Source organism: Brachycentrus maculatus, unplaced genomic scaffold (genome assembly GCF_059751285.1).
Source record: "Brachycentrus maculatus isolate JH-2025_06_01 unplaced genomic scaffold, ASM5975128v1 h1tg000207l, whole genome shotgun sequence".
NCBI classification, from domain to species: domain Eukaryota; kingdom Metazoa; phylum Arthropoda; class Insecta; order Trichoptera; family Brachycentridae; genus Brachycentrus; species Brachycentrus maculatus.
The window spans coordinates 36,253-63,825 of NW_028280958.1; the positions used below are offsets into that span (position 1 = coordinate 36,253).

A 27,573-nucleotide genomic window follows, 5' to 3' on the forward strand; every position below is an offset into this window, starting at 1 on the left:
ATCGAGTGAACACTGTGTCGATGCAAGTAGTGGTTCAGTGGTACTATATGTAACTCCAAGCACCACATAGAGTCCAGAAAATAAAATTAAGTATATTTTATACCATAACTCACTTTTGAAGCATATTCGGTATGTAAACATGAAAAGGTATCTTAATATAACACAATGGAGGTGCAGGATCTATGTGGATCCCAAAAAAAATGGATTCACTGCACCATATTCAATAATCGTATTACAATAGCGGTGCCTTAATGAGAATGATTAAACATCACTTTGTGTAATACCACTTAAAACACTCCATGACTACCCGTTTTGGAATAATCATTCCACCACTATGAATGTATGTAAATGTAGTCTACATTTGACCTGATGATAAACCCGTAGTCATGAAGTATTATTTTTTAGTGGCAGTACACAAAGCGAAGAATGAATGATAAGGAGAGTGTTATTTAAAATAATGGTATATTAATTTCTATTTCAAAAACTGATACAGGTTCTTTACTATGAAACTTTTAGATAATTCAGTTTTTTTATTATTATTTTTCACAAAACAAAATTATTTAACCGTTTTAGTACTATGCACCTTCGATAAACCTATCTAAAAGTGCATCACGCTTCTAAACATTTCTTAAACAATATAATTTAACCAGTTTAGTGCCAAATATTTTCGATAGAACTATGTAAAAGTGCGATCGTGATTCTAGATATTCCTTGAACAATATTATTTAACCGTTTAGTACCATACATCTTTGATAGAACGATCTAGAAGCGCGATTGCACTCTTTGGCACTAAAAGGTTAAACTAGTGACAACATCAGATGTTGATCGTGGTTTTCAGTAAACTTTCCATCATATTCATAGTCAATAAATACATTATCATAATCCGTGAATCCCGAGAATTCTTCAAAATCCATGGATAAAACGAAGTTAGATACAAAAATCAGAATAAGTAATAACAATAAAATAACTTTAGAGTCTTTAGCTGTCGTGCTTGATCCTCCGGTAAAGCTCATTACTGAAAAAAAAACAGAATTATTTATCAAATGGAAACATTTTAATATTTTCATTACTGCACTCCAGTTCACAATATCCTTTCACACTACCGTATAAATCTTGTAGCTTTTAATTTATTACTGTTATTGTAAATGAAATATTTTTTATATATTCGATTCTTTACAAATTATTGCATAAATTAAGAAAAATCACATTTTGATTAGTATTTTATACTATATATTTTACTATAAAAATATTATGGTATTTATTTTCTATAAGACATACTGGATTCAATACCAACAGTTTTTTTAAACTCATATCTTGAAAGACAATTATCATTTCGTATGTTTGTTTTTACTTATTACATTATTTAATTTTATTGAATAAATATAATTTTTTCGTATAATATATTATGACACGTGTTCTAACCATTGTCAAACACCGTATTTGACACATGTGCTATTTGTTAATGATCGAAACACGTATCTCAATATATTTTTTAAAAAATAGTGAAACAATCCATGTAACATTATTGAAATAGTGAGCCTATTAAATCAACTCGTTGAAAATATAAATAAAAATCTTGATAATTAAATTTAGAATTTGTGTACATAAATTAAAACACACTTATACTTTTGTTCGTAATACGCATTTTTCATTATAGTTAGTTCAACATGTTCCTCGTCGATATTTTTTTGTAAATCATTTAATAAACTAGATGTTTTTTTTTAAGATTGTTGCATATAAGAAATATTGTATGCAATATATTTTGAATATCAATACCAATCGAAGAGAAATTACAAATGTACAGTTAAAGATGATAATGCAAAAGAAAAAGTATTAAACTTATATATATTTTGTTTTCTTAGAAAAAAAAATATATTTCTTGGCACAAAATATGGAAAAGTAGGTTAGATGTTGTGTAAATTCGCTCATTATGAAAATTGCCCGGAAAAACGTTACGTAGTTCTGAAAATATTGAGAAACGTCGAGAGAATCGTTGACCCTTATAAAGTTTTCTTGTAGTATATTTCTATATTAAAGAAAAACGCACTTAACCTAGATACTGAACTAAAAGTTGTATTTAGGGAATATTATTCAACAATCGTTTCACATCAAACTCAAATAATAATAATGCATCTTTTCCCAAAAGCAGAATAATTTATGATTTTGGGAAAAGGTGTATTATTAAAGATGATTTTAAGAAAAAAAATTGTTTTGTGAGAACATTTTTTTTCTCAAATCAATAAATGTCTCCTCGCTCAAATCAAATATTAAAAAAAAAAATTGCTAATAATCTAGCTAATATTTATTCTAGCTTTACCCATGAAACAAATTTTATAAATCCTTACATATCTTTTATTTTTTGTTTCGTTTCTTTTTTATAAATATTCTAAAAATATATATATTGCACTAAGTTATACCCAAAATACTTTAATTGATCCTTGATTTTTATTTTATTTGTAAATATTGTATTATTTGGTTTGTTTTTTGTAATTTTTTTTAAATAAAAAAAATAATTATTTCAAAAAAACTTCTAAGTATGTAGGTACCTATGGTGTCTTAAGGTGGAGACTGACCGGAGCATTTCGTCGTAACGTAACACGTTACGATACAAGCATTCAGGCAGTCAGTACACCAAGCCGAGCGCTCCATCCATAGTTTCGGATCCTCGGTGATGTTCGTGGCGAGCGATGTTACTACTTTATGTTACGACGACATGCTCCGGTCAGTCTCCACTTTTATGATCAGTAAACATTTATTTTCGTCATACATTGAGAACTCCCGCAAAATTTATCGATTAGTGAACTTTGTGGAATAAATAGTTATTTGAATATTAATAAAAAAACACTGCATGAGACCATTCTTGAGTTTTTTAATGTAAACACGACTAGTTTTGAAACTCAAAATGTTGTCAACAGAAATAAAAAATGAGCGAAGAGTTCGTATTTTCAATTCTTGGTGAGAACATCTATATATCTCGAAAATAGTGACTTTACATAAATAAACTCAAATATTGTACAAATATTATATCACATAGTAAGTTTATATTGAGAAAACCCAATCAAACGAAAATTCTCTATACCATGTAAAAAAATATATATGTTTGCGCATGTTGTTGGAACTCAGGTAAATTTGTATCATATGATTAAATAAATAAATAAATATGTCTTACTTCTTTCTGATTTAGGATCCGATCCGGAGGGTAGTGTAAGCATTGCCCTATCCAGATAAACAGGGTGAAGTTGGGCAATACACATTATCACCATTTTCCCTCCCCTAAAATTAAAGCTGGAAAGTTGAAGGGATATCATGGAGACGCTTCGCTGAAAGCCTCCTTCCAAGTTATGAATAATCTTTGTCGCTCCTGTCATCTGGAAAAACGGAAAAAAATTAAATTTGCTGATGAAATTTAAATAATTTCTTGTATACTTGTAGACATGATGGTCATATTTGGTCATGAATACTAAAAATATTTCTCGCCGTTTTCAATGATATTTTATGTCACTTAATTGTGAGATAAATGAAAGTTTATTTTATTTATTGTTTCGGCATTAACTTTGTGGTAAGACATGTTACAATGATTATAGAAAACACTTGTTTTTTACCACTTGAGTTTTATTATAGACTACATGTTTCAGAAGTTAAACTTCCATCATTCAGGTCTGTATAATAACTAAAATATAAAATAAAAAATTGTTCTATAAATAAGGAGAGGGGAAAGTAAGGGGAAGGGGTTAGTCAAGGGGCGGAGTTTGAAAACAAAGGAAAAATGGAAAGCAAAGGTGAAGAATTTTGAAACAATATATTATTTAATAAATTATTATTAGAATTTAGGTTTTTTTGGATTTCTAAATTTTCAAGATAATTCATAATTTGGCCTTTATATGGAACAAGGTGTAATAATTTTAATTCATGAGAGTGAAATGAGTGATTAGTATATATTATGTGATTTGCAAATTCCGAAAAATAATTACTAATTTATAGAACAATTTTATATTTTATATTTTAGTTATTATACAGACCTGAATGATGGAAGTGTAACTTCTGAAACATGTAGTGTATAATAAAACTCAAGTGGTAAAAAACAAGTGTTTTCTTTAATCATTGTAAAGTTTATTTTGTTAAATTTATTTATACCATGTGTTTATTATTATTTTTAAGTAAATATTAACATTATTGATTCTTTATTCATGATATTTGTTTTCAATACTAGGTATATTTTGTAAAAATATGTTTCGGCATGGATGCTAACAAATTTTTTGTTAGTCCTGTGATTAAATATGTACATTTATCATATTTGCATCAATATTCATCACGTTTATTTCTCAATAATAACTTTATTATGTATGAATATATTCCGGGATGGTTGCTAACAAAATTCTTGTTAGTTCTATCATTTAATACATTTATCATATTTATATTAATATTCATGATGTTTTTTTTCTCAATAATAGAGATATTTTTATGAATATGTTTCGACATGAATGCTAATAAAATCCAAGTTAGTGCTGTGATTTGATAAATGTATCATATTTGTAATAATAAATATAATTAGTCATTTATTATCATTTTTCAAATCTCCATAAATTTATAAGGCTAGTTTCGTAATTTTCGTTAAATCAAGAGCTACGACTCACTATTTTTAAGAATATAATAACAACTTGAAATTAATTTATGAATTAATTTTTAAATGAAACACAGATTTTTTGAGTCTACTAAGTAGTATTTTATTTAAAACACATATAAATTAATATGGCATACTGAAATGACTTTGTCCGCCTCCGTAGTGTAATGGTCAGCATGCTCGGCTACCGTTCTGGAGGTCCTGGGTTTGATTCCCAGGAGGGTTTAACAAATATAAGTGATTTTTTCACTATAATATTTATTCAATATTGTACTGGACTGGTACCTGAAGTGGAGGGCTGATCACCTTTCCTTCATGTGTAAACGATCGAGATAACACTGCGTTTATATGAAGCAGTGCCCTATGCACTATTAAGGTGCGGTAAGGGTTTTATTATTATTATAAATTAATATTGTGACAACTGTATAGCCTAGTTATGGTATTTTCAAACGAATGTGAAGATTAAATGGACTGACGGTCATTATGTAGCTATACAATTCTTGGGACTTAAGTGATAATTTTAACATGTGCAGCAATAATTTTGTGGGAGACAAGAACAGTGAATGGGGGATGTAGGTTCGTACACTTATATTTATTTTCTGGGATGTATGCAATCAAATTTGTCTGCAAATTGGCATGATTAGATCTAAGTAAGCGGATCTAAAAACCGAATGAAATTGCGACTTAATAAAGAAAACCACCATTACAGTGTTTGAAAATGATTTGGAATGCATCAAAACACATGTCACAATAGATTTTAAGAAATAGTGGTATTTATTTCGTAAAACAAAAATTAAAAATGGATAGATTTTACTACAAAATGACTGCCTTATTCATTAATAAAAGAAGTCGTTATTTAATAAGGTTTTTTAACTCAATCTCCTATGTCTAAAATATACCTAACATCGAATGTGGGTAAAGACACGGTGGTGTAGCTGTCTATCCCCTCTGCCTACTATAACGAAAAAGCGGCATGATGTTTAGTTAATTACGATTTAATGATTTTTATTGAACTGACATATCGTTCATGAACATCACTTTAATATTAATTATGAATTTTGAAATATTTTTGATAAATTTTATTTTTTTAATTTTTTTTAGTATTACTAGAATAATTGTCATATCATACTTTTTGTTAATATTTCTCAAAATATAAATTGTGATACAGTAGAGACATCTTTTGGTGCTAAAACGAAGCTATCATTTACGAAAATCACGTGAAACTTTTAGGCTTTTGTCCAAAGGTGGAATACTACACAATATTCTATAAAACAAAAAGGAGGATCTGAGAGTTTTGGGAAAATATAAAAGATTTTTTTCTAATATATATACAAAAGATCAAATAAAATGTTCACTCCGCAAAGACACACTAAGGTTAATAAATTTCAACGTAATTATATAATTGAATATGACGGTTCTTACAAGAAATGAGTTACTTTATTTGACAATTGAATCGATTCATTCAGTATGCTACAGAATTAAATAATAACATAGGCGAATAGCGCTATATTTACAACCTTTTATGGTGAGTCCAAATTCTTGTTCACAAATCTGGATTATGTCCAATTATAGGAGTTATTTTTCGTATTTTTTTATTACAACAAAGATGAAGAAGAATATTGAAGTCTGGGCATTTACGGGGCTTACGACCGTCATAGGCTGGTTTAAGTAATCAATTTATACACGTGTAACATTCACCAATTCTCCCCATGATTATCAACCACACTCTTCAATATTCTAACGATCGAGATAACACTGCTTCTATACGATGCAGTGCCTTATGCACCATTGGGTGCGGATAAGGGTTAGAAGAAGAAGACGTTATCAAACACCGAAATACGTCACACATTATCAAATATATGTAAATAAAAGTACAATTCAATCCTTGTTTAATTTTGGATATATTACCTAACATTTTAAAATGGAATTCTACCAACTGTCTACAGTTGCAATAAATTATTATATTAATTTTCCTTTTTTAAAACACGTTTATAGGTAGCCGTCATCCTTTATCGAACGTGATATATTGAACAACGTATACGTGTTTTCATCCCCCTAGCGGCAAACATTGGCTAAGATGCACTACCCTCTCTACTAATTGATTTATTTTTCCAATCAATTCCAGGACAAGACAACTTACCACTTCATTATTGACAAATAGGGTGAGGTTCAGGGCCGGACGAGAAGGGGAGGCGGTACAATTAGCCTTCATCACGTCTCCAGGGCTGTAGCTCGGCCGATCGACGTATATTACTGGGCCTGACTTGGGAGGAGCTGAAAGTAAGTACCTATTTAGTGAGCGTATTGCGAAAATTGACCGAGTCGATGTATGTCAACTTAATATAGGCAAATTTTAATTGTAAATCTTTTTGCCTCATTTCATTATGTAAGCATTCTAGTTTAGGGTTTTTAAGTACATTTTTCTGAGCTTTAAAGTCGATTCAGAAATAATTTAATTGTTTAGAACAAATTATATAAAATCGTGATACGTAAATGTTTTTCGTAATTTTAAGGGCTTGTTAAAAATAGGATTGTTTTTTAAATTGACCTTCATGATTTTAAATATTTTACTATATTAGGAAAATTATTTTTCTGAACAAATATTATGTTTTAAGAAGATCAATGGATTTGGCAGTCACTTTGTGGCAATACCTATCCGTTTTAATATTGGTTTTACTTGGTAAATAGTGTAAACCAAGTAAAATGTATTTTTTTAAATGAATACTTATTTGTGCTCTTATTTTACCCACAAATATTTAAATTTCATATTTTTTTAAAAATAATAATTTTAAAATGTGCCTTAGTGGGTCAAAATCCATTGAAGACACTCTAATGTAAATTTTAAATTATAATTATTTGTACTTTAAAATAAAATAATTTACAAATGAAACTTATTATTTAATTGAAGAATTTGGATTTAGTCAATGTGGCACAGGTTATTGAAAGTGTACGTTTTATTTAATTATTTAATTATTTAAAGACCTTCTAAACAAAAAAATAATTCGAATTTGTGTTATGAAATTTTGTCGTTCGGATTATTTCTGAATTAGAACATTTCTATACCAAATAGTTTTTGCAAAGTACATACTGAAAAAAATAGTTAAGAAAAACAGAATTCATAAGGATGCAGATGGTATGATTAGTTTTACCTACGACTTCAAGATGGCCAGTCACGGTGTCAGTAGAAAATGAAGGAGCGTCAGCTGATACTTCACAGCTGTAGTTTCCTGACATATTAAACTCCAATTCCCTCAGCATCACTTGAGTTTCATTCGATAGTGTAAGCTGAAAAAATGATTATATTTTTTTATCATTAACCACATTCATTACCAATTACTAGAAACACTTTTTTTCCTGAAATTATAATTTTTAATACTATAGGTATCTCAACTTAAAATGAAAAATCCATCGTTTTTTTATAGAAAAGGAGACGATGAAAGAAACTGATGGAGCCACAATCGGACAAACATCCAAATCTTTTGAATTGCGGCAGAAAGCGGCGTGTTTGTAAATTAGTTAATAGTTCGTTAAGATTTTAATCTAAGCAATACAGATCTAAAATTTAATTTATTTGAACCACAGTATTTATACTATAGAATACAAGTTTCATTGTTTTTTTATATAATTAATTCGCAAATTATAAATTACAGTCAAGTAGAGTCATCTTCTGTTAATCAACATGCTAACATTTACGATAACCATTTTATTAACATATTATTTCTGAAAATAATACCATTCATGTAATATTTTTTTAATAGCCCTTGTAAACACTAATAAAATTGAAAAGAATCTCGATTTGTATCCTGTGAATGGAATTTAAAATTCCTTGATTCCTACCAACAAAAAACAGGACTACAAAATCAAAATTATTGCTTTAAAAAACAGTTTTGCTAGTAACTTAAATACTTCAGTTCTAAAACTAAAAGTTTTTTTTATATCAGACAAAAGCAATTTGCCAAAAAGCAGAAAACATTTTATGTTACGTTTTTATTTTACTCCGCTTAAGACGTATGGCCTTAACTTACGTCAACGTGAATTCCTGGTATTTCGAATCCTTTTTTCTTCGGCGTCTCAGCCGGAGCAAATCTGTATATCTCGTGCCTGCCTCTGTACCACTTCACAGTGTATAAGGGTGCCCCTTGTAGTTCGTACAAGCATTTCAGTATCGCGTACTCTCCTTTGCGCACTACACTCGGGATAATCTGAAAGCTCGTTTTAACACCAAGCAACCCTGTAAAAACAGACTCATGAATATTTGAACAGTATAAATTCCAACCGTTCCATGTGCCGTCGAATTCAAAAATCTGTTTTTATAAACCGTTTCCATAAAATACACATTCCCGGATAACTCTAATATTTATTTGTAGTTTTTATTGTCCACATTTTGATATCACTTAACTAATGTAGATCGAATAATTTCTTTTATATTTTCCTTAATTTCAGTTAATTATTGTCATTGTTTTCTGTCTCCTGTAATATCCTTTTTGCCATGATAACAATGTATTTTCTTTGTTAAAGCTAAAATCGCTCGAGTGGAAATCCACTAAACGAGTAAAAAATACTGTAATAAGTAAAATTTAAAGAAATATGTAGTTTAGCAGCAATATATTATTTATCTTTTTTATTTGTTCGGGAATTGTATAGCCTTACATAAAAAAATGTATTTAAAAAAATAGTTACATTAACAATAATAAACATTACATTACATAAACAAAAAAGTTATATTCATAATAATAAAGCCAATTAAACAATTCCATATTTATGTTATAATTACTATTTAAACATAAAGAGATAAAATCACTTACAAAATTACATACTTATAATGGAATTCAGAAGCTAGGAGTTTTTACTCTTCGTTCATAATAACTCGATAATTTAAAGATGGTCAATAATTAATACAATAAAAAATAAGTATTACAATGAATTTAAGTATTATTTTATCCGATTATATACAATTCACTTCTTTTAACCCTCATTCGTGCCCAATGATGCATAGAGTACTGCATCAAATTGATACAAAGTTGGTCGGTATTATGAAGGCAAGGAAATCAGTCTCACTCTTTAGGCATAGGTACAGGTAATATAAAATAAATCTGAATTCTGCGTGCCACAAAAAAATATCTGTCATATAAAACCCCCTTTGTCTAGGAAAAAATATTAGATTAATTGATTTAATTTTAATTAATCAATATTATTTTAAATAATATAAACGCATACAATTATTTTTAACATAACATTTATTTGTATATAGTGTAGTGAAATGTGCATTGAATTACCTCGTGAGTGCATGTCAATATATAAATACTAATATAATTCAAAGCGGGATTTTCAACTTTATTGATTTTCATGTGATGACTGCCTACAGCTATTATAAATGTACATGTCACTTAAAGTCATAAATAATAAATCTCACGGTGGAATCCATAACACTACATAGGGAATTTATTAGTGTATTTATTGTAAATTGCCTTTATTTGTTTTATTATAAAAATAAACTCATATTCGTGTTATTTGGATAAATATACATTAAAAAGATACATAAAAAGCGTAAGCCTTTGGATAAGAGTCAGCGATACCAAAACATAACACTTCACTCAAATAACTTAAAATTAATTTTTTTAACAATTATTTCCAAAATTTGAGTAGAATGGTTGTCAATCATGGGTTGAATGGTGAATGTTACATATGAGTAAAGTAGTCACTTAACCAGCTTATGACATGTCGTAAGTCTTGTAAATACCCACTGTACCATATTTTTATTATTATTCATGTTCAGATATCAAAAATATTTATATTTAATCTTACGCCAACGGAATGATACATTCATTTCGTAAAATAATAAAATATTTCATGTCAAAATTATAATTATATTCTAATTATAATTTGAATTAAATATTTTTAATGTTACGTGTAGAATGGTCCTTTAACCAGCCTATGATAGGTCATTAACCCTGTAAATAGCTAAATTTCTATACTATTCCTCATCTACGTTGAGATTTAATTTTTTTAAATATTTTACCTTACGCTGGCGGAATGATACATACATTTTGTAAAATAATAGAATACATTGTGTTTAAACTGTGAATTAAATTAAATATTTTTTTATGATACACGTGAGTATAGTGATCACTTAACCAGCCTTTAACAGATCGTAAGCCATATAAATACTCAGACTTCCACATTCTTTTTCATCTATAATATGTTGAGATTTCAAAAATCTTACGCCAACGGAATAATGCATACATTTTGTAAAATTAGGAAAAATCATACATTTCGTTTAAATCATAATTTAAATAATTTATTTTTTATCATACCTTTTATTTCTAAAAATACCACAAACACGAATAAATACATAAAACTTTCAAACTTCATTTTAGCACCTGAACATTTACGATTCGGTTCGACTAATCAATTACATGATTGTAAAAAACTTTCGCCCACCAAACTCGGACGATTAGTCGACCGAATATTGGGTTTTATTAATTTACGAGCTTTACTGCGAAGTTTACGATCCTTTTACGCGGGCGTTGAGTGTACTTCAGACTGCGCGTAAAGTTAGTCTACGCTGCTACGAGTTTGTGTTTGAACTTAGCTCCTACGTTTCGCGGGTCCACGCCTGACTATGCTCGACTACTGCGATTGCGTTGTTCGTTGCTCGAAGCGTGTTTGACTGGTTGTATGTATTTTATATTTCCACGTACTTGTCTGAGCTTTTTCAATCCTTTTAATGTATTAACAAATACTGTGAGCTTTAACATGCCACTGAGTGGATGCAAAGCCTTTTTAGGGTAGGTTAATGATTTATGGAAAATTTAGAAAATTATGGTTTGTGTCTTGGACCTGTATTATGTATAATAATTCAGACATTTTGTTACACATGCAAAACAAAATTTTGACCGTACATTTTGACAGAAATGGGATTTATGTAATAATTAAACCAAGTTTTTTTTATTTAAAATAAGTGCATTAGTTTGGTGGGAATAAGCTTGTTGGGGCACGAGATCGATTCCAAAAAAGTATTTTTTTTATTTTTTAATCAATATTTATATATTAATCAGAATACAGTCAATCGATATTATGTTTATTGACCGACTTTTTTTAAAGTCAACTAAAATATTAATACAAATCTATAAATACAGTAGAATTTTGACTATCCGGACTAATTGGGGATGAAGGTAGTCCAGATAAGAAAAAAAGAGAAAATCTGAAAAATCATAATCAACCCTTTACTGCACCGTGTATCAAATTTGTTACATAGCTAAAAGTTAGTGTTAAAACATATATCAATATCTCACAAGGATAACCATTGCATGTTGTTGCAAATTTGATACATAAGTATTTTCTTATTTTTTTCTTGTTAAAAGATTTTCATCCTTTTTTCAAATTTATTTTCCCTCTCATGTTTAGAGTGAGATTCAATATAACTTTTTGATTGAAAAAAAAGTCATGCAATAAAGGGTAAATCAGTAATATTAATTTTTGTTAGTCAAAGTTTACTTAAAGCGTCAATATTCAATTATCTTTTATTAAAAAAACATTTTTTTGTTGATTTTTTAAGGTACCATGTAGCGAATACTGTGAATGTTGTGCAAGTTTTTTTAAAATATATAGTATATTGAATCAATATTTATATATATATTTTTTAACTAATTATCTTTAAATAACTTTTTTATTTCTAAAATATATATTTATTTCAAAGAAACTTATTTTTTCAATACAAAAGCCGTGTTTTAAGAAAAAAATCAATTATGTCAAACATTACCTGGGTTAAAAGAAAATTAACTTGCGATTTATCGAATACTTGATCTTAATGCGAGATCACCCAGAAAATCCCCGTGACAGATGAGTATATGAGTGAACACTAAGCAGAACAAATTTCACGCATGCAATGCATCGGGTGCATCCAATTTCACAGTTCTCGGTCTGAAGCTTTGAACTAATGCAATGCACTTTGAATTTGTCTTACCAACCTGACTCCAAGACAAATATATTCAATTAACAGCCACTTGACATAATGATTTATCCTTAGATCAACCTGCGAAGGACTAACGTAAATTTTGGTCTGTTTTGATTGCATTCCCTTAATCCTAAACTAACAATCTGTTTATACTGTGCTTAGCACTATGTATCAACTTGTGTTATCGCCATAATAAACATAATATAAACAAGAACAATATAAATGTTGTTTAGTGGAAATAATTTCGTACAAGTTTTATTAGGTAAATGCAACTATTTCTTAAATTCCATTGTGACACAGAATGCATCGAAACACGTGGCTCGAAAGATTTTTTTTTAAATAGTGGTATTAACAAGATAAAACTTTAATTAAATTGTATGTAAGTATGTATATTTATAAATATATTCTTATTTTAATCTTTTTACGTAGAAAAAATCCTTTAACCACTCTCATTAATTCCTTTCCTTTCCTTTTCTTTCCTGCATATTCCATTTTTTATACCATACCCTTTCTCTTTTACTCCCTTCCTCACACACACACTCCAACTCTTCACTTTTTTTATCTCTTAATATTTTCAAAGTAATTATTACATTAATATGGAATTATTTGATTGGCTTTATTAATATTGTTATAAATATTTTTGTTAATGTAATGTAATGTTTATAATTGTTAATGTAACTATTTTTATTATATATTTTTTAAATGTAAGGCTGTACAATTCTCGAACAAAAAAAAGAGAGATATTACTACATCACAAATACCGAATCAATTCGGGAAATAATTTTGATAAATTATTATTTTCTCAAAATATTTTCTCGCTTCCTTTTGATTGTTAGTTGCTAAGCATATGTTTTCGTGTCTTAAAGTAATGTTTCATGTTTTTTAATGTTTGATAATCGTAGTTGCACACAATTTTAATATCTATATGAATAAAAATGAAATGTTGAAAATCTTCAATCTCCTAAATCTGTGATAGATGAAAACATCTTTTAACAGCTTTTTTACAATTGCTGTCAGATATAATTTTTAGTGTTTTCGATTGCAAGTTAATTCATGTATTTTAACATTTTCACTACCCTTCAAGAATAAATTAAACATGATAGAATGTATGCTTTCTATTTTCTTTATGTTCCATTTAATGAGACTGAGTCACATCAACGCTCAACGCTTTGTTGGGTAAAGCTATCATTGTATAAAATGTGATAATTATAATTATATAGAAAAAATATATGATTTCATCTTAAGTGTATTTAAAAACTTAATAAACCGATAAAATATTTTTGACGTGATTAGAATAATTATCATAATAAATAATGCGTAGATTTTGATATGAAAATATCATGTTTAGTATGTTGGCATTGAATGAGCTCTATTCGTAAAGCACAAATAATATATGACACGTTTTATAAAGGTCTTTGTGTGAGGTAAAACCATAACCCAGATTTTTTTAAACTTTACAATTCCGGGGTCTTATGCTTGACTTCGTACGCTTATTTTGACGAAGTTAAAAACAATATTGAATTTTAATAAGAAGCGAGTCGTTTAGTTGTTATTACCATATTTGTAATAAACTGCCATTTTTTGTAAAATATACTGAGTATTGTTATTTTTAATAAGAAAACTAGAAAAACAAAATAATAAAATATTCATACAGAAAAAAAAAGTTTTGTGTCTGATTTGCACGAACAGAATTTTGTCTACCATTGTTACCTTTTAACGCATAACATTCTGATCGTAAAACTGCTGGCTTGAAGCAGAAATTAATGGTAAGAAAAAATTATATCAAAGCTTTTTGCAAATTTAGAATTGAAAAAAAAAAAAAACATTATCGAATGCACTTGTCTTTCCGTGTCAATTATGTTTTTTTTTCGAACAAAAGTATTTTTCCTCATCCGGATTAGCTTCGTCCTCAATCATTGAAAGCTCCAAACTACATTCCCTGATCTGATGCAGAATCTACAATCTAGGCTTCCTGGCAAACTTTATTTTATTAACTAATTTGCAAAAGTTATTTGAAAATGTAGAACAAAATTTTACTCCGATTTTACTGTTAATCAACATTTAATAGTTTTCAATGTCCTTGTCACTGCCAGTCTAAATAAATACAAATTTGTAAAACCACCACCAAGTTTCTAGAAGTGCCCCAGTGTAGGCAGTAAAAGGGATTATTAGTTTTTTTTTAATTTACTGGCAAAGCACCCAATTTAGGGAGATACTTGCCATAATAGTGATTTTACTTAAACAATTTTTTTTAAATTTTTTTTTGATTTTTTTTGGGGTCACACGCTTTTGCCATACTTTTTTAGATGTTTAACGATCGCACCATTAACATTTTTGGAGTTGATTGACAAAAGGTGTTGGACATTCAGCGGGAAGGACAAAACCTCCGACCGAATGTCCTGAATGAACTGGATTAGTAGTTAGTTCAGTTAGTCAGCTATATCTGATTCAAATCCGACGTTAGCCGGTACACTAGCCCGTCCAAAACCCTGCAGCACATCAACATAGCAGACAGACACAGAACAGTTCCAAGGTATTTGCACAATTATCGCCAATCATACCAAATAATCGAGGTTCTACTGAAAATAGAAATTTTTAAAGTGAATTTGTGAACTGAAGCCGACATGGATGCGTCATGTATTCTGTAGGTACGCCAAACAAAAATCGGATACGTGATCTCGAGTCTAGGGGCCCAATTTCATGTTTTATGTACTCCGCGACACGAAAAATGATTAGACTCGTACGTCATATTCATAATTAAAAGTCCCTACCGTGTCTCGCGAGTATTAGACTTTGTCATCCACTTCTTGTGAAAGGTGTGGTGAAGGGTGGCTCGGGGTGGTGATGTCGCACCCTTTATATACCTTCTCAACGTGAGATTAACTTTAGTTTGAATGTATAGTGCTGGAAAGAATCATGAATAATATATGAACATGAATATGAAATAATCACGGGTTCAAAGGAATTAAAACATTATTTTGAAAGGCGTTGATCGGTCCCCTCTTAATAACTTCATAATACAATATAATTTGTATTTTTTTTAAATATTTTAAGCAACATTTTTTTTCATTTGCATTTTTTTTGTCCGCCTCCGTGGTGTAATGGTCAGCGTGTTTAGCTACCGTGCTGGGATCGATTCCCAGGGGGGGTGAAAATAAATATTAGTGATTTTACACTGTAATATTTATTTAATATTAGCCTGGGCTGGATCCTGAAGCGCAAGAGTGATCACCTTGCCTTCGTGTAAGTAATGATCAAGAAAACACTGCGTCAATTCGATGCAGTGCCCTATGCACCATTGGGTGCGGATAAGGGTTATAAGTAATAATTTGCATTATTGCTAGGCACAGTCCAAAGGGGGCATTCAATTTCACTATTTATTTTATTTATTTATTATGCATGCAATTTACCCTTTTTAAAATAATCTACTGCTTTAATAGGGTGACCATATCAAAGGCCATTTTTTTTACACAAATTAAATTTCACAAAATTTTAACAAATTTTTGTATAAAATGATAGGTTATTATGCATACCTTCTCGAAGACTTATGACTCTAACCAAATTATGTTTACAGTTTAGATGCCAAATACATCCGATTGTATTTCGTTTCTCACAAATATTATGAGATCGTTTGTAAAATTTAAAAAATAGCTACGATTAACTGCTGCTAATGTAAAACCAAACAACAATAGGAACAACTTATGTTCTTTCTTAACCCTTATCCTAACTAACTAACTAACTAACCATCACGCCGCTTCCCCGCAGGGGTAGACAGAGAGAATAGAGCGCCCCACCACTCTCTCCTTGCAAACATTCTTCGCCTCTTCCACGTTCATGCATCTCCTCATACATACCCGCCGATTGTTACGACTCCTAACCTGACCACTTTCAAGTATTTGGCATACCTGATCGTGCCATGTTTTTCTCGGTCTTACTCTGCTTCTTTTCCCGCTAACATTCGCCTTATAAATTTGTTTTACCGTTCTTTCCTCACTCATTCGTTCTACATGTCCAAACCATCTCAACACACCTTTCTTAATTTTATCGATAATGCTTATCTCAGCTTTGCATTCCTTCCTTATTTCACTATTCGCACATCTATCATACATCGTTTTGTCGCACATTCTTCTGAGAGATCGCATTTCGACTGCATTCAGTCTACTTTCATCCTTCTTTTGCCAACTCCATGTTTCACTTCCATACATTAGAGTTGGAACCAGGACTCCGTTGTGCACTGCCAGTTTAGCTTCCGCTGATAGGTTTTTATTTGCTATAACTGATTTCAGTGCACCATTCACTTTGTTCCCAGCCCTTATCCGTATACAATAATGCACAGGGCACTGGTTCGTATCGAGGTGACATGAATGCAAGGTGATCAGTCCCGCTCTTCATGCGCAGAGCGAATTTAGATCAACATAACAATAAAAATCACATTCTGACGTTTTAAAACAACACTCTCCTTATGATTCATCTTTTTTATTAAATTATCACCGTCGGACATACTTATATACAAAAATTGAATTCAGAAAGATAGTGTTATATAACCATACTACAAAGTTAATAATGCTTTTCAAAATACACATTATTTTTACGTTCATACCCCTGGATATTTCCCGAGACGTCAATATGGTTGAACTCACAAAAACGTTTTCATCATTTTCATTCAATTACGTAGTGTCATAAAATATATATACATATATATATATATATATATATATATATATATATATATATATATATATATATATATATATATATATATATACATATATAATAAAATAATAAATAATAAAACCCTTATCCGCACCCCAATGGTGCAAAGGGCACTGCGTAATACAAACGCAGTGTTGTCTTGATCTTTTACACATGAAGGAAAGGTGATCAGCCCTTCGCTTCAGGTACCAGTCCACGGTAATATTGAATAAATAGTACAGTGAAAAAATCCCTTTTATTTATTTTACCCCCCCCCCTGGGAATCGAATATATATATATATATATATATATATATATATATATATATATATATATATATATATATATATATATATATATATATATATATATATATATATATATATATATTATATATATTTATATATATTTATATATATATATATATATATATATATATATATATATATATATATATATATATATATATATATATATATACATAAATTTATAAATAAATGTGTGTGTGTCTAGTATCTACTGTAACCACGAAATGCTCATTTTCCTGATAACGCATAGACTACATGACTACATTTTGTAGAAATAACATACAGTCTGATTCATTATTGTTATTACCGAGTCGCATTATTCGGTACATATCGGGTCGAGATCTGTCTTTTTATCCAAGATGTGCGTGATCTTATGATGCGTTAACCTTCGACTTCACTTTGTATTAAAACACATACATTTTTTTCATACATAGACAAATAGCCAAAGCATTCGAGTTATTTTCTTTACAGTATCTATAACTTCCCATTCTTTCCACTTATTTTAAAACTTCTCAGTTTGAATCTCTTAACCCAATTCTTTCTTACTCATTCTTCTAATTTCTTTTATTTATGGTAACTTGAATGAGAGTTCAATGATCATTGCCATAGAGAGAACCACTGAAAATATGTAGCAACAATTATCATATACAGATTGCGGTTAAAGTCTGAGGAGGTTACGCACTTTAAAGAAACAATTTTTCGACAATTCTATCCCAAATTTGATTTCTCGAGAGTGGTCCCACTGGTCATAAAGTGAATCGCTGATATATGTGTTGACATTTTTTTTATACAACATCCATACTCATTCTGATGGTTCATTTTTCATTATAAATTCAAGCAATATTTTTCGATTGCATAAGCATTGATGTAATATATATGAATTGACATCAAATCTGATAAAACAAAAATATGTTTTACTTCTTTTTTGAAAAATGCAAATTCTTTTTTCACTGATTTTAAAAAATTAGGGAAAATACCGTAAACAATTTATTTATATTGCTTACCATGGAAGATTTCGTGACAAGAACGCATTTTTTTGTAAGTATACTCACAAACGTATGATCAAGAGAAGGAGTATTAAATATCTCGAGGGTGTCTTAAGGGCGTAATCGGTATCATCTCCTTCAAATAATTCTTGAATGGCAAGGTTGGTGAAAGAACAGTGAAGGAGAAAGGGAAAAAAACGTGGTTGGGAAACATTGCAAATTGGACAGGAATAGCCAGCATCCAAAATATTACAGGATCTATTTCTCATAGCTAAATATAATGGAGAACTGATTAACCTCAAATACTGTCAGACGTTAAAACAAGAAGAACAAGATTGTCCATATGCGAATAAGATAAGAAAAAAAATATTGTGAATTTTTATTATAAATCTATAAATTAAAAAAAAAACCGCCTGTATATTAAACAATGAGTCCATCACGCGCGACAATCCTACGGTTATACATTTTTTCATTAGCTAATTGAACCACGCGCAATATCATTACAAGCCCATATACGTTACACAGTGTACGTGGGTATTAACAAAATGGCGGAGGAATTAAAACAACGGGGTGTGGCAATTTATGCAGGGTAATAAACATGGGACGGGAATGGGATATTAGGTACATGAAATACAGCACACCCTTTATCAAATGTTGACCTTAAACAAGCATCATGCTCATGTTAGACGACGTCATATTAATGTCCGCGACTTCAATAAACATTGTTTCCGGGTACAATTTCCGAATTCATTTTGGACAGACGTACTAATTATGAAGGAATAACATATCGGCATTAACTCATTAGAAGTGAAGTAAAATAATATTTTCAGGAAATTCCGTGAATCCCTTCAGCGACATTTCAGAATAAATTTCAAGCAAAAATATAAAAGTTTAGAAAAATACAACCCGCAAAGCCTGTATTTTACAGGCTTATCTGCAGGTAGGATAATCATCACAGGGAATGTAGGTAAAAAAAATATAACACATGCCGAGACCAAATGAAATAAATATTTCTTGAATTCGATTCGAAATTGTAGGGAACCAAACCAGAGACGTCAGTTTCACAGCCGAAGTGTGATTCGTTTCAAATAGATTTATTAATTTTTTTGGACGATAGATCAACAACACACACTCAAGCTAGTAAAAAGCTACATAAAGTTTAACTTTTACGTAAATTCCACTATTTGGAATATTTCTAACATTATCAAACGCTTTGATAGACTTTAATAAGTAGTGATATTTACCGAGTAACAGTTAAATTTAGAATGGATAGATATTACAACAAAGTAACTGCCGAATAAATTAATGACTTTATAAAAAAAGCTGTTAAAAATGGATAACTTTCAAGTGGATTTCAGAATAGCGATTTAAACAAAAGATTTATTATTAAAAATGTTAATTAATTCAATTCACAAAATTAAATAAAAGCTGGTAATAGATACATGTAATTAATAAGATTAAATATTATATTCAATTAACCTTCCATTTTTCACGATTCCGTTTGATTTTATCTGCAAATCACAACAATTTTTTTTATTAAAAGCAATAAAAACAAAAATTATTACACTTTGAAGGTATTAAGAATTTTTACAAATCTTGATTGCAAATGGGAAGCTTTCGTTCCTGAAGCTTTATGAACTGATACTAGTATTAAAAAATATATATGAAGCAGCAAAAACAAAAGAAATCCATTTTAACATGAGTTTCATCATAACTTATTTCTGAATACAAGTTCCAGCAATTGTAAACATGTTTTATATTTAGATAGACAAAAAACGAGCTTTCAAACATTTTCCTTGATTGACTCGGTAATTTCTAATATTCATTGGCAGTTATTTTTGAGGCAAACCATTAGTGACTATACCTACTGCATTCCATCTATAAAAATGTAGAAATAGTTTTTCCACATATATTTTATTTTACCTTAGGTAACCGGTTTCGCCATTACCGACATCATCGGACTAACCAGTCATAGTAACGACATAACCCGGTCACTGGTCAAATAAAATATGTGTGTTTAACTGTAAAGTTGTTATTTTATTACATAAAATGCAGTTTCACCAAGAAATATTAGTACAAAAATTTAATCTAAAAAAATGGTAATGTTTGTTTATTCAGAATATTAGTTTGCCTAAAGTTATTCACCAATTCCTTTTTATTAAAAAATTCCTTGAATTAAAAAAACATTGGGTTAAATTTAAATGAAAATTCTTTATGAAATTGTAAAAGAAAAACACTTACGGTAAATGCCCAGACTTCCATATTCTTCTTCATCTTTGATGAGATGTCAAAAAATAATATGAAAATAACTCCTGTAATTGGAGATAATCCAGATTTTGTGAACAAGTATTTGGACACACTCAAAATGTTGCAAATAAAATTATTCATTAAAATGAACCTGTTTTCGGTTAAAACAAACTCAGTAAATAATACATTTTTTTATATTTTGGCATCTCATCTTGAAGAAGAATATGGAACTTTATGTATTTACCCAGATTTACCTAAATTTAAATGTCAAAAATTAAAAATAAGTGAAAGATTTGTGAAACACACACAAAATATTGCATATATTTTTCATATCACAGATGTACCTTGTTATATTGTCGATGTAATATTGAAACTGAAAGAAAACCTCTCTTTTAAACAGTTCCTCGTTTGTGGAGGAGCTTTCATTCCAAATTGTTTGTCTTCACGTCGGGGATCCCACTTTTTACACAGTTTCTTATTGCCATCGGTAGTTGGTCAACACATTGAGGAAACTTCTCCCGGTTAGTTAGCGTCACATTGTCCAGACTTGCGCGGGTGAGAAGGAAGGTACATATTTTATAAACCCTCCTGGACTCGGGCCCAACTTATATTTTTACTCCAATAAACAAGTTTAAGTTTTTCCTCTCCTCTCAAGGCAATGCTTCCCAGAGGAATGCAAGGAACTGAACTTCGTGAAATACGGGAATATTTCAGTACTTTGAAAAATGCTTTGAATTAATAGAACGAGTTGAAAGGGTTTAAGTTTTGAATTCGTGATGAATTCTGCAATAATATTTTGAATGCTAGCAATATTTAATCGGAATATTCGTAATAAGCAAAGAGTGTAAAATTTAAAAACATACTTTATTTACAACATTTCACTTTGTTCACAAAATCTTGATTATCTCCAATTACAGGAGCCATTTTCATATTATTTATTAACATCTCATCAAAGATGAAGAAGAATATGGAAGTCTGGGCATTTACGGGGCTGACGACCTTCATAGGCTGGTTCAAGTGATCACCTCACACACGTGCAACGTATTAAACGTATTCAGACTTCTATATTCTTCTTCATCTTTGATGAGATGTCAAAAAATAATATATGTTTACTTTATTACTTAATTACTATATAACCAATTTTGCATTAAAGAAATATGAAACCATTGTTAAAACATTTTTTCTAATTATGAAATAAGGGTAAAAGAATAAGTAGAAATTCACCAATTATTTGGCTTAGTAACATAGTTCTTAGTTAAACTATAAAAAGTAAACTCGATGACTATATTTTATATACAAAGACACATTTTGTGTGAAAAACTGTGAATTAAATAAAAACATAATTTACATGTAAAAAAAAAACAATTGTTTAATTCAGTACATTTTTTTTTAAATATTGAATAAATGGTTATCAGAGATAACGTTACTACAATGACTAGCCGGCTAAAATATTGGTAAACTAAAGGTCGGAGCATAAAAATGTGTCATTCAAAAAATCATAGAAACTACTTTTTTTTAAATGTGTAAAACAATTTATAGGTATCTCAATTTGAGACTAAGCATGTATCTTTTTTATAAGAAAGTAGATGGAAGTTTGAGCATCCCATGTATTGGTATTTGATGGCTTAAATGATCACTTTATATACGTTCACCATTTTGCCCATGATTGAACTTCCAACAAAATAATGTATATTTAAAGTTCACAATCCAATCTCACTTCGTTTCAGTTCGATAAACTAAACAAGGTACCAGTATTAGTTTTGGTTATTTAAAAAAACCATTTTTGTTAACTTATTATTTGTGTTCCAGTCTAGTTAACCTTAATCCCATGTCCCAAAATGAGAAATAGAAATTACTCATCGGGAATATTATATGTATATATGATTTATGTATGTTATATGTTTTGAAATAAATAAAATAAATAAATAAATAAAACATATTTTTCACGCAATATTACAATAATTGTGAATCGATTTTTTTAACACAGGAGATATTTGCAAAAATATTCAGGATGATAGAGATGCACGTTCTAGAAAACCCTTTCAGTGAGAGGTATAAAATATCTCTCAATCAAAAACACAAATTTCTACAAAATGCCAAATCCTTCCGTTCGATTCGGGAAGGAAAAATAAAAAGTTTAGTTTATTGCTCGCGGGACAGTCGAGAAATGGAACCGCGATTTTAAAAGTTTCGATCAAAAAAGGATGAGCAAAGAGCGGTCTCTGAAGAATAAGGAGGAAATTTCCAATCAAAGTTTATTCTGTTGGCTTCATTCAATGGGTTGAGAGTCGTGGAAATATTTTTTAGTCATAATGTTGTTAAAAGGAACACGCGCCGAAATAAATGCAGAAACTTCTGGAGAAAACAACTTTTGGTCGACAATAATTCAGATAATTGTTTTCGACTATATGACATAATGTAGGTACATTAAAATAATATTTTTTTAAAAAGAACATGGTTTTATAATAAACTTATCCTTATATTATTTATTGATTCGGCATTCACTTTGTGGAATGACATGATTATTTTATTAAAATTAAGCCCTTGAATATACCACTTAAATGAGTTTTATTTTATTTACGACTAGTTTCGAAAACAACAGATGTTTTCATCTTCTGGTACAAATTAAAACTAACGAACAAAAACATATTTAGGTGTATATTTGGGTTAGTAAATATAGGGAGGGGGGTTAAGGAACAAGATTTTTTGTAAAAGGAAACATTGATAATAATGGTGTCGTATTTTGAAACAGTAGGTACATTATTAATTAATGTTTTATGTGAATTAAAATTTTTATGTTTTTCTAAATTTTCTAAATTATTCATGACTTGACCTTAAAACAAAATAAAACTCATTAAAGTGTTATATATTTAAGTGTTTAATTTTAGTAAAATAACTTATCCTTAAGCCATTACGAAATGTCAATAAATAATTTTAAAACATTGCTTCAAAAACATACTTCTTGGATGAAAATGACATCAAATCAGTGCAAGGATGGTCACAATATTATGATGGATACTATAAATGGACAAACGCACGTATGCATGTGGCACAGTATCCATTTTATCCCTTCTTCTTCTTCTTTGATATTAGTCAGCAACTGTCTCCCTGCTCTTGCTCTTCGGACGACATTGGCGTTGCTGACCATATCAGTCCAAGGAATGTGTAGAATTATTATATTATTCATTACACATTTTTCTAAAACATTTCCTCACTCACTATTTGGTAGTAATAAGGTTATAAAAGATAAGGCAAAACTTGGAAAACAAAAATACTCAAATAAAAAATATCAATTTAACCGAGAAAACTAAGATGACATAAGTTTTAAAAAATAATTAAAATTCAAGAATAACATTTGTCCGTTGAGTAAAAAGAATTATTATTTCTTGTTTATTTATATCGCAACTTCAGAGCTATTTCACGTTTTGAAAATAAGTTTGGATTTTCCGTCGCGTTATCAGGGGCTTTAATTGCTTTTTCATTTCGTCTCGGAAGAAAGTATTTAAAAAGTTTAATCTGTTTGCAAGTTTTTCCGTTTGCCTTTATCCTGATGACAACGGAGAAATTTGTGAAAAGAATTGTGTAACATTTTTTTGAGAAATTAGGCTTTCCTTGTAACGGGTCTGTTTCATTCAAATAATTAATTTGTCAGCATTATTAGAAAGATTAACACAATTTTATTATTTCTTTTGAACTCCCTTTCGACAAAAAAAAATATTGAAAATCATATTTTGGATGAGATTTTTATAATGTTATATTTTCAGTACATATGGTATTCCTTTTGGGATAAGGCTTTTACAAGTATTAATTAAACTTTGAATGTAATTTTATAGCTTTTGATACTTATGAAGGAGCATCGTTACGCAGTATTTTCATAAATGTTTATTCAACCGTAATTTTTTTCCCAAGAAACGATACATTTATAAAATAAAATCCAAAAAATGAACAAATAATTAAAATTTTATCAAATTTAATTGTAGCAATATTATTTTTATTTTCAGAGTAATAAATATAAAAATGTTCTTATTATATACACAAATATTTCTATTTCATACTTTTTTCGTAAGACTAAGGGTGCCTTGCATTATGAACAATTTTAATGTAATTGACATGAACAATTTGAAAATAATAATGATTTTTAATGGTAGTGCGTTATTGAGTGTTGATTTATGATAATCTTATCACACTATGTATATTTTTTTTTATCTAAGTAAGCGATTGTCGGGTTGTGATCCCGTGGTTAGTGTTGCGGACTCTTAAGTCGGAGTTTCTCGGTTCAAACCCACTCTACTACAATTTGATACATATTTCTAATAATGAGCCACTTAGGCTTACAGAAATAGTATGAAATTGAAATATATGTGTAAATAATAAGAAACACAAATATTTAAATTTCAAAAAAATATTTAGATTCTTAACATAAAGAGTTTATGAAAAGGGCCATGTAAGTATATGAAAATACTACGAAGCAATGCTTTAATGTAAAATAGTAATAAAATAAAAACCTAATAAATATGAGCAATCATTCCGAGGGAAAAAGATTGAGCTCAAATCTTTAAAAGACTTCTTCTTTTATACACGTACCTACCATCTATATAATGTACGTCATAAACATACTACTAGTAAACCCCTTTATAACGTTGATACTCTACTGGCGTTATCGGAGGGAACGTTAAAGGGGATTAATGTTTTTAAATTGTATTTTAAATCTAAATTACTCATTTCAAAAATTAATTTCAAAAATTCAATTTAAAACATTAACCTCTTACAATACATTCGATAATGCATCACCTATCTCAGCGTTATAGGGGGGTTTACTGTATTTTTGTTTCAATAAACATTTAAATTTCCAGCCCCTAGCGACCGATTTAATAAACAAAAACTACTGCGCAAAATTATTTTCAAATTTATTTATACGATTTCAATGATACACGATGTACATATTTTAATGTATTGGATTCTGTTTGTATTACGTTATATTACCCTAAATATTATTTTTAATGTAATAATTGCGTACCTGCTTGTAAATATTTACATTGACAGCCACTACATTGTGTCATAGGCACATCAATATACTTATATACTTAATACATACTTTATTGGTGAAGTTCGTTGAAATAACGGAATATTTAAATAAGTAGTTATTAAACGTATTATGTGTTATTTTTATTCGACCTTAATCGAAATATTTTGCTTGAACATTTCCAACTACCATGTTCGTATCTGGGAAAGCAGCGCCATCAGGTGTTTTTCCAAAACTGCCATCTGTTGAGTATTCCATAAACTAGTTTATGAACAAAGCTCAAAGGAATGTATTCTAAATATTGTTTGGTTTTTGAGAAAAAACCCTTTCTGTACTTTACGGAGCACTAAAATCAGCAAAGCCTGGTTTTACTTTTACTATGGTTATTCGATGAAAACGAACAAAAATAGATACATTACACACTAATATATATAAACAGTAAAAAAAACACTATTGCACTATGAGTTGATTCCATTTAATGGTAGTTTTCAAAAAAGCTAGGATTGTGTATCAAGGCAGATATATCGCTCACTCCTTTCAAGAACGTCATAAATAAAAAATCGTCAATTTTCAGTTGTGCATGTTTTCGGAATGCCCAAAAAATGTACTATATCCCAGCAAAAGAGCCAAATTTTTAACTTAATATCTACCCGCTACAGGGCAGAAAGTGTTGTTACCTAAAAAGATCTGTTGCACAGAAAAAAGTTTAATAGGTGGCTTGATATTAATTTTAATGCATTTTATTATATTTTTAAACTTTGAAAACATTCTCCTGAAAAATCAAGTTTTTTGATTTATGATGTTCTTGAAAGGAGTGAGCGATATGTGGTATACCTAAAGTGACCACACGTCCCGTTTTAAACGGGACCGTCCCGTTTTTAGATAGCCTGTCCTGGTGTCCCCAAGTAAAGTTTCGGGACCTCAAAATGTCCCGTTTTCAAAAAAAGAGCAGCACACGATGTGAATATGGCTACAGCAGGTGGCTGGTGAGTCATGTGTAAAGACTAAGTAATTTATAAAAACAAACCAACTTAATAAAATTTATAAAATACTGAAGAAAATTTGTTCAAAACTGGTCTCAACTGACCTAAACAGGTATACCGTTATTTGCCTACTTTCGTGTAGCAGTAACTTACAGATACAGTAGATTCCCCTCAATAATGCGCATTGGGATTAGGACATTTGAAGCAATTAAGCTGTTACCCCAATCGGAGCAAACACAAAATCAAATTATTAATATTTTTCCATAAAAATGTATTACAAATATATAAATTGTAAAGAAATTATATTTCTTTTCTATTTCTTTCCATGTTTGCTCCCTAGGTGGAGCATATGGCCAACACGAGACGTCTCCAAGTCACTCTGTCACGCGCCATCTCCTTGGCTTCCTCCCAGGTCAGTTTGGCGTCTCGAAGTTCCGCTGAGTATAGACGGTGAATGGTCGTCAGCGGCCTTCCGGGGCGCCGGAATCCTCGGGGTTGGAAGAAGAGACATGAGGGGTTGACGCTCTCAGGTGGCATTCTAAGGACATGTCCCAACCATATCCACCTTTTGCTCTTAAGGACTTCCAGTATGAGGGAAGTCTATCATTTTACCAGTTCTATCATTTCTTACTTTCAGTAAGAAATGATAGAACTCAACAAAAAACAGTTTTTTTTAAAGTGCGGTACACCAAACCAAGGATGGAACCTAAAAATTCCGTAACAGCAGTTGACCATTCCTCTACAGGGCTTTAATAT

The 27,573-nt window shown here is 29.8% G+C and overlaps 1 protein-coding gene across 2 annotated transcripts; it reads right to left on the reverse strand.

Annotated features, from left to right (window-relative positions):
* Positions 1–525: 525 nt before the first annotated feature.
* LOC148307123 (uncharacterized) lies at positions 526–20,170 on the reverse strand. Of its 2 annotated transcripts, none has more exons than XM_088263904.1 (6): positions 10,936–11,182; positions 8,647–8,852; positions 7,771–7,906; positions 6,762–6,895; positions 3,170–3,368; positions 526–1,015 (listed from the first exon to the last, which is right to left on the reverse strand). In XM_088263904.1, exons 1-6 carry the CDS (start codon positions 10,991–10,993, stop codon positions 798–800), a joined length of 951 nt encoding a protein of 316 aa, XP_088120030.1. In that variant the 5' UTR covers positions 10,994–11,182; the 3' UTR covers positions 526–797. The 2 variants fall into 2 exon arrangements, with proteins under 2 accessions (XP_088120030.1, XP_088120031.1); XM_088263905.1 differs by lacking the exon at positions 10,936–11,182 and adding an exon at positions 20,044–20,170 and having other exon boundaries at positions 674–1,015.
* Positions 20,171–27,573: the final 7,403 nt, after the last annotated feature.

Bases quoted from the DNA above. Each gene is read 5' to 3' on its own strand.
- LOC148307123 (XM_088263904.1), bottom strand. From the start codon at position 10,993: ATGAAGTTTGAAAGTTTTATGTATTTATTCGTGTTTGTGGTATTTTTA. The intron at 6,896-7,770 runs GTAAAACTAATC...ACTTACTTTCAG, and splicing joins TGGCCATCTTGAAGTCGTAG to CTCCTCCCAAGTCAGGCCCA. The intron at 1,016-3,169 runs GTAAGACATATT...TTTTTTTTTCAG, and splicing joins GGATCCTAAATCAGAAAGAA to TAATGAGCTTTACCGGAGGA.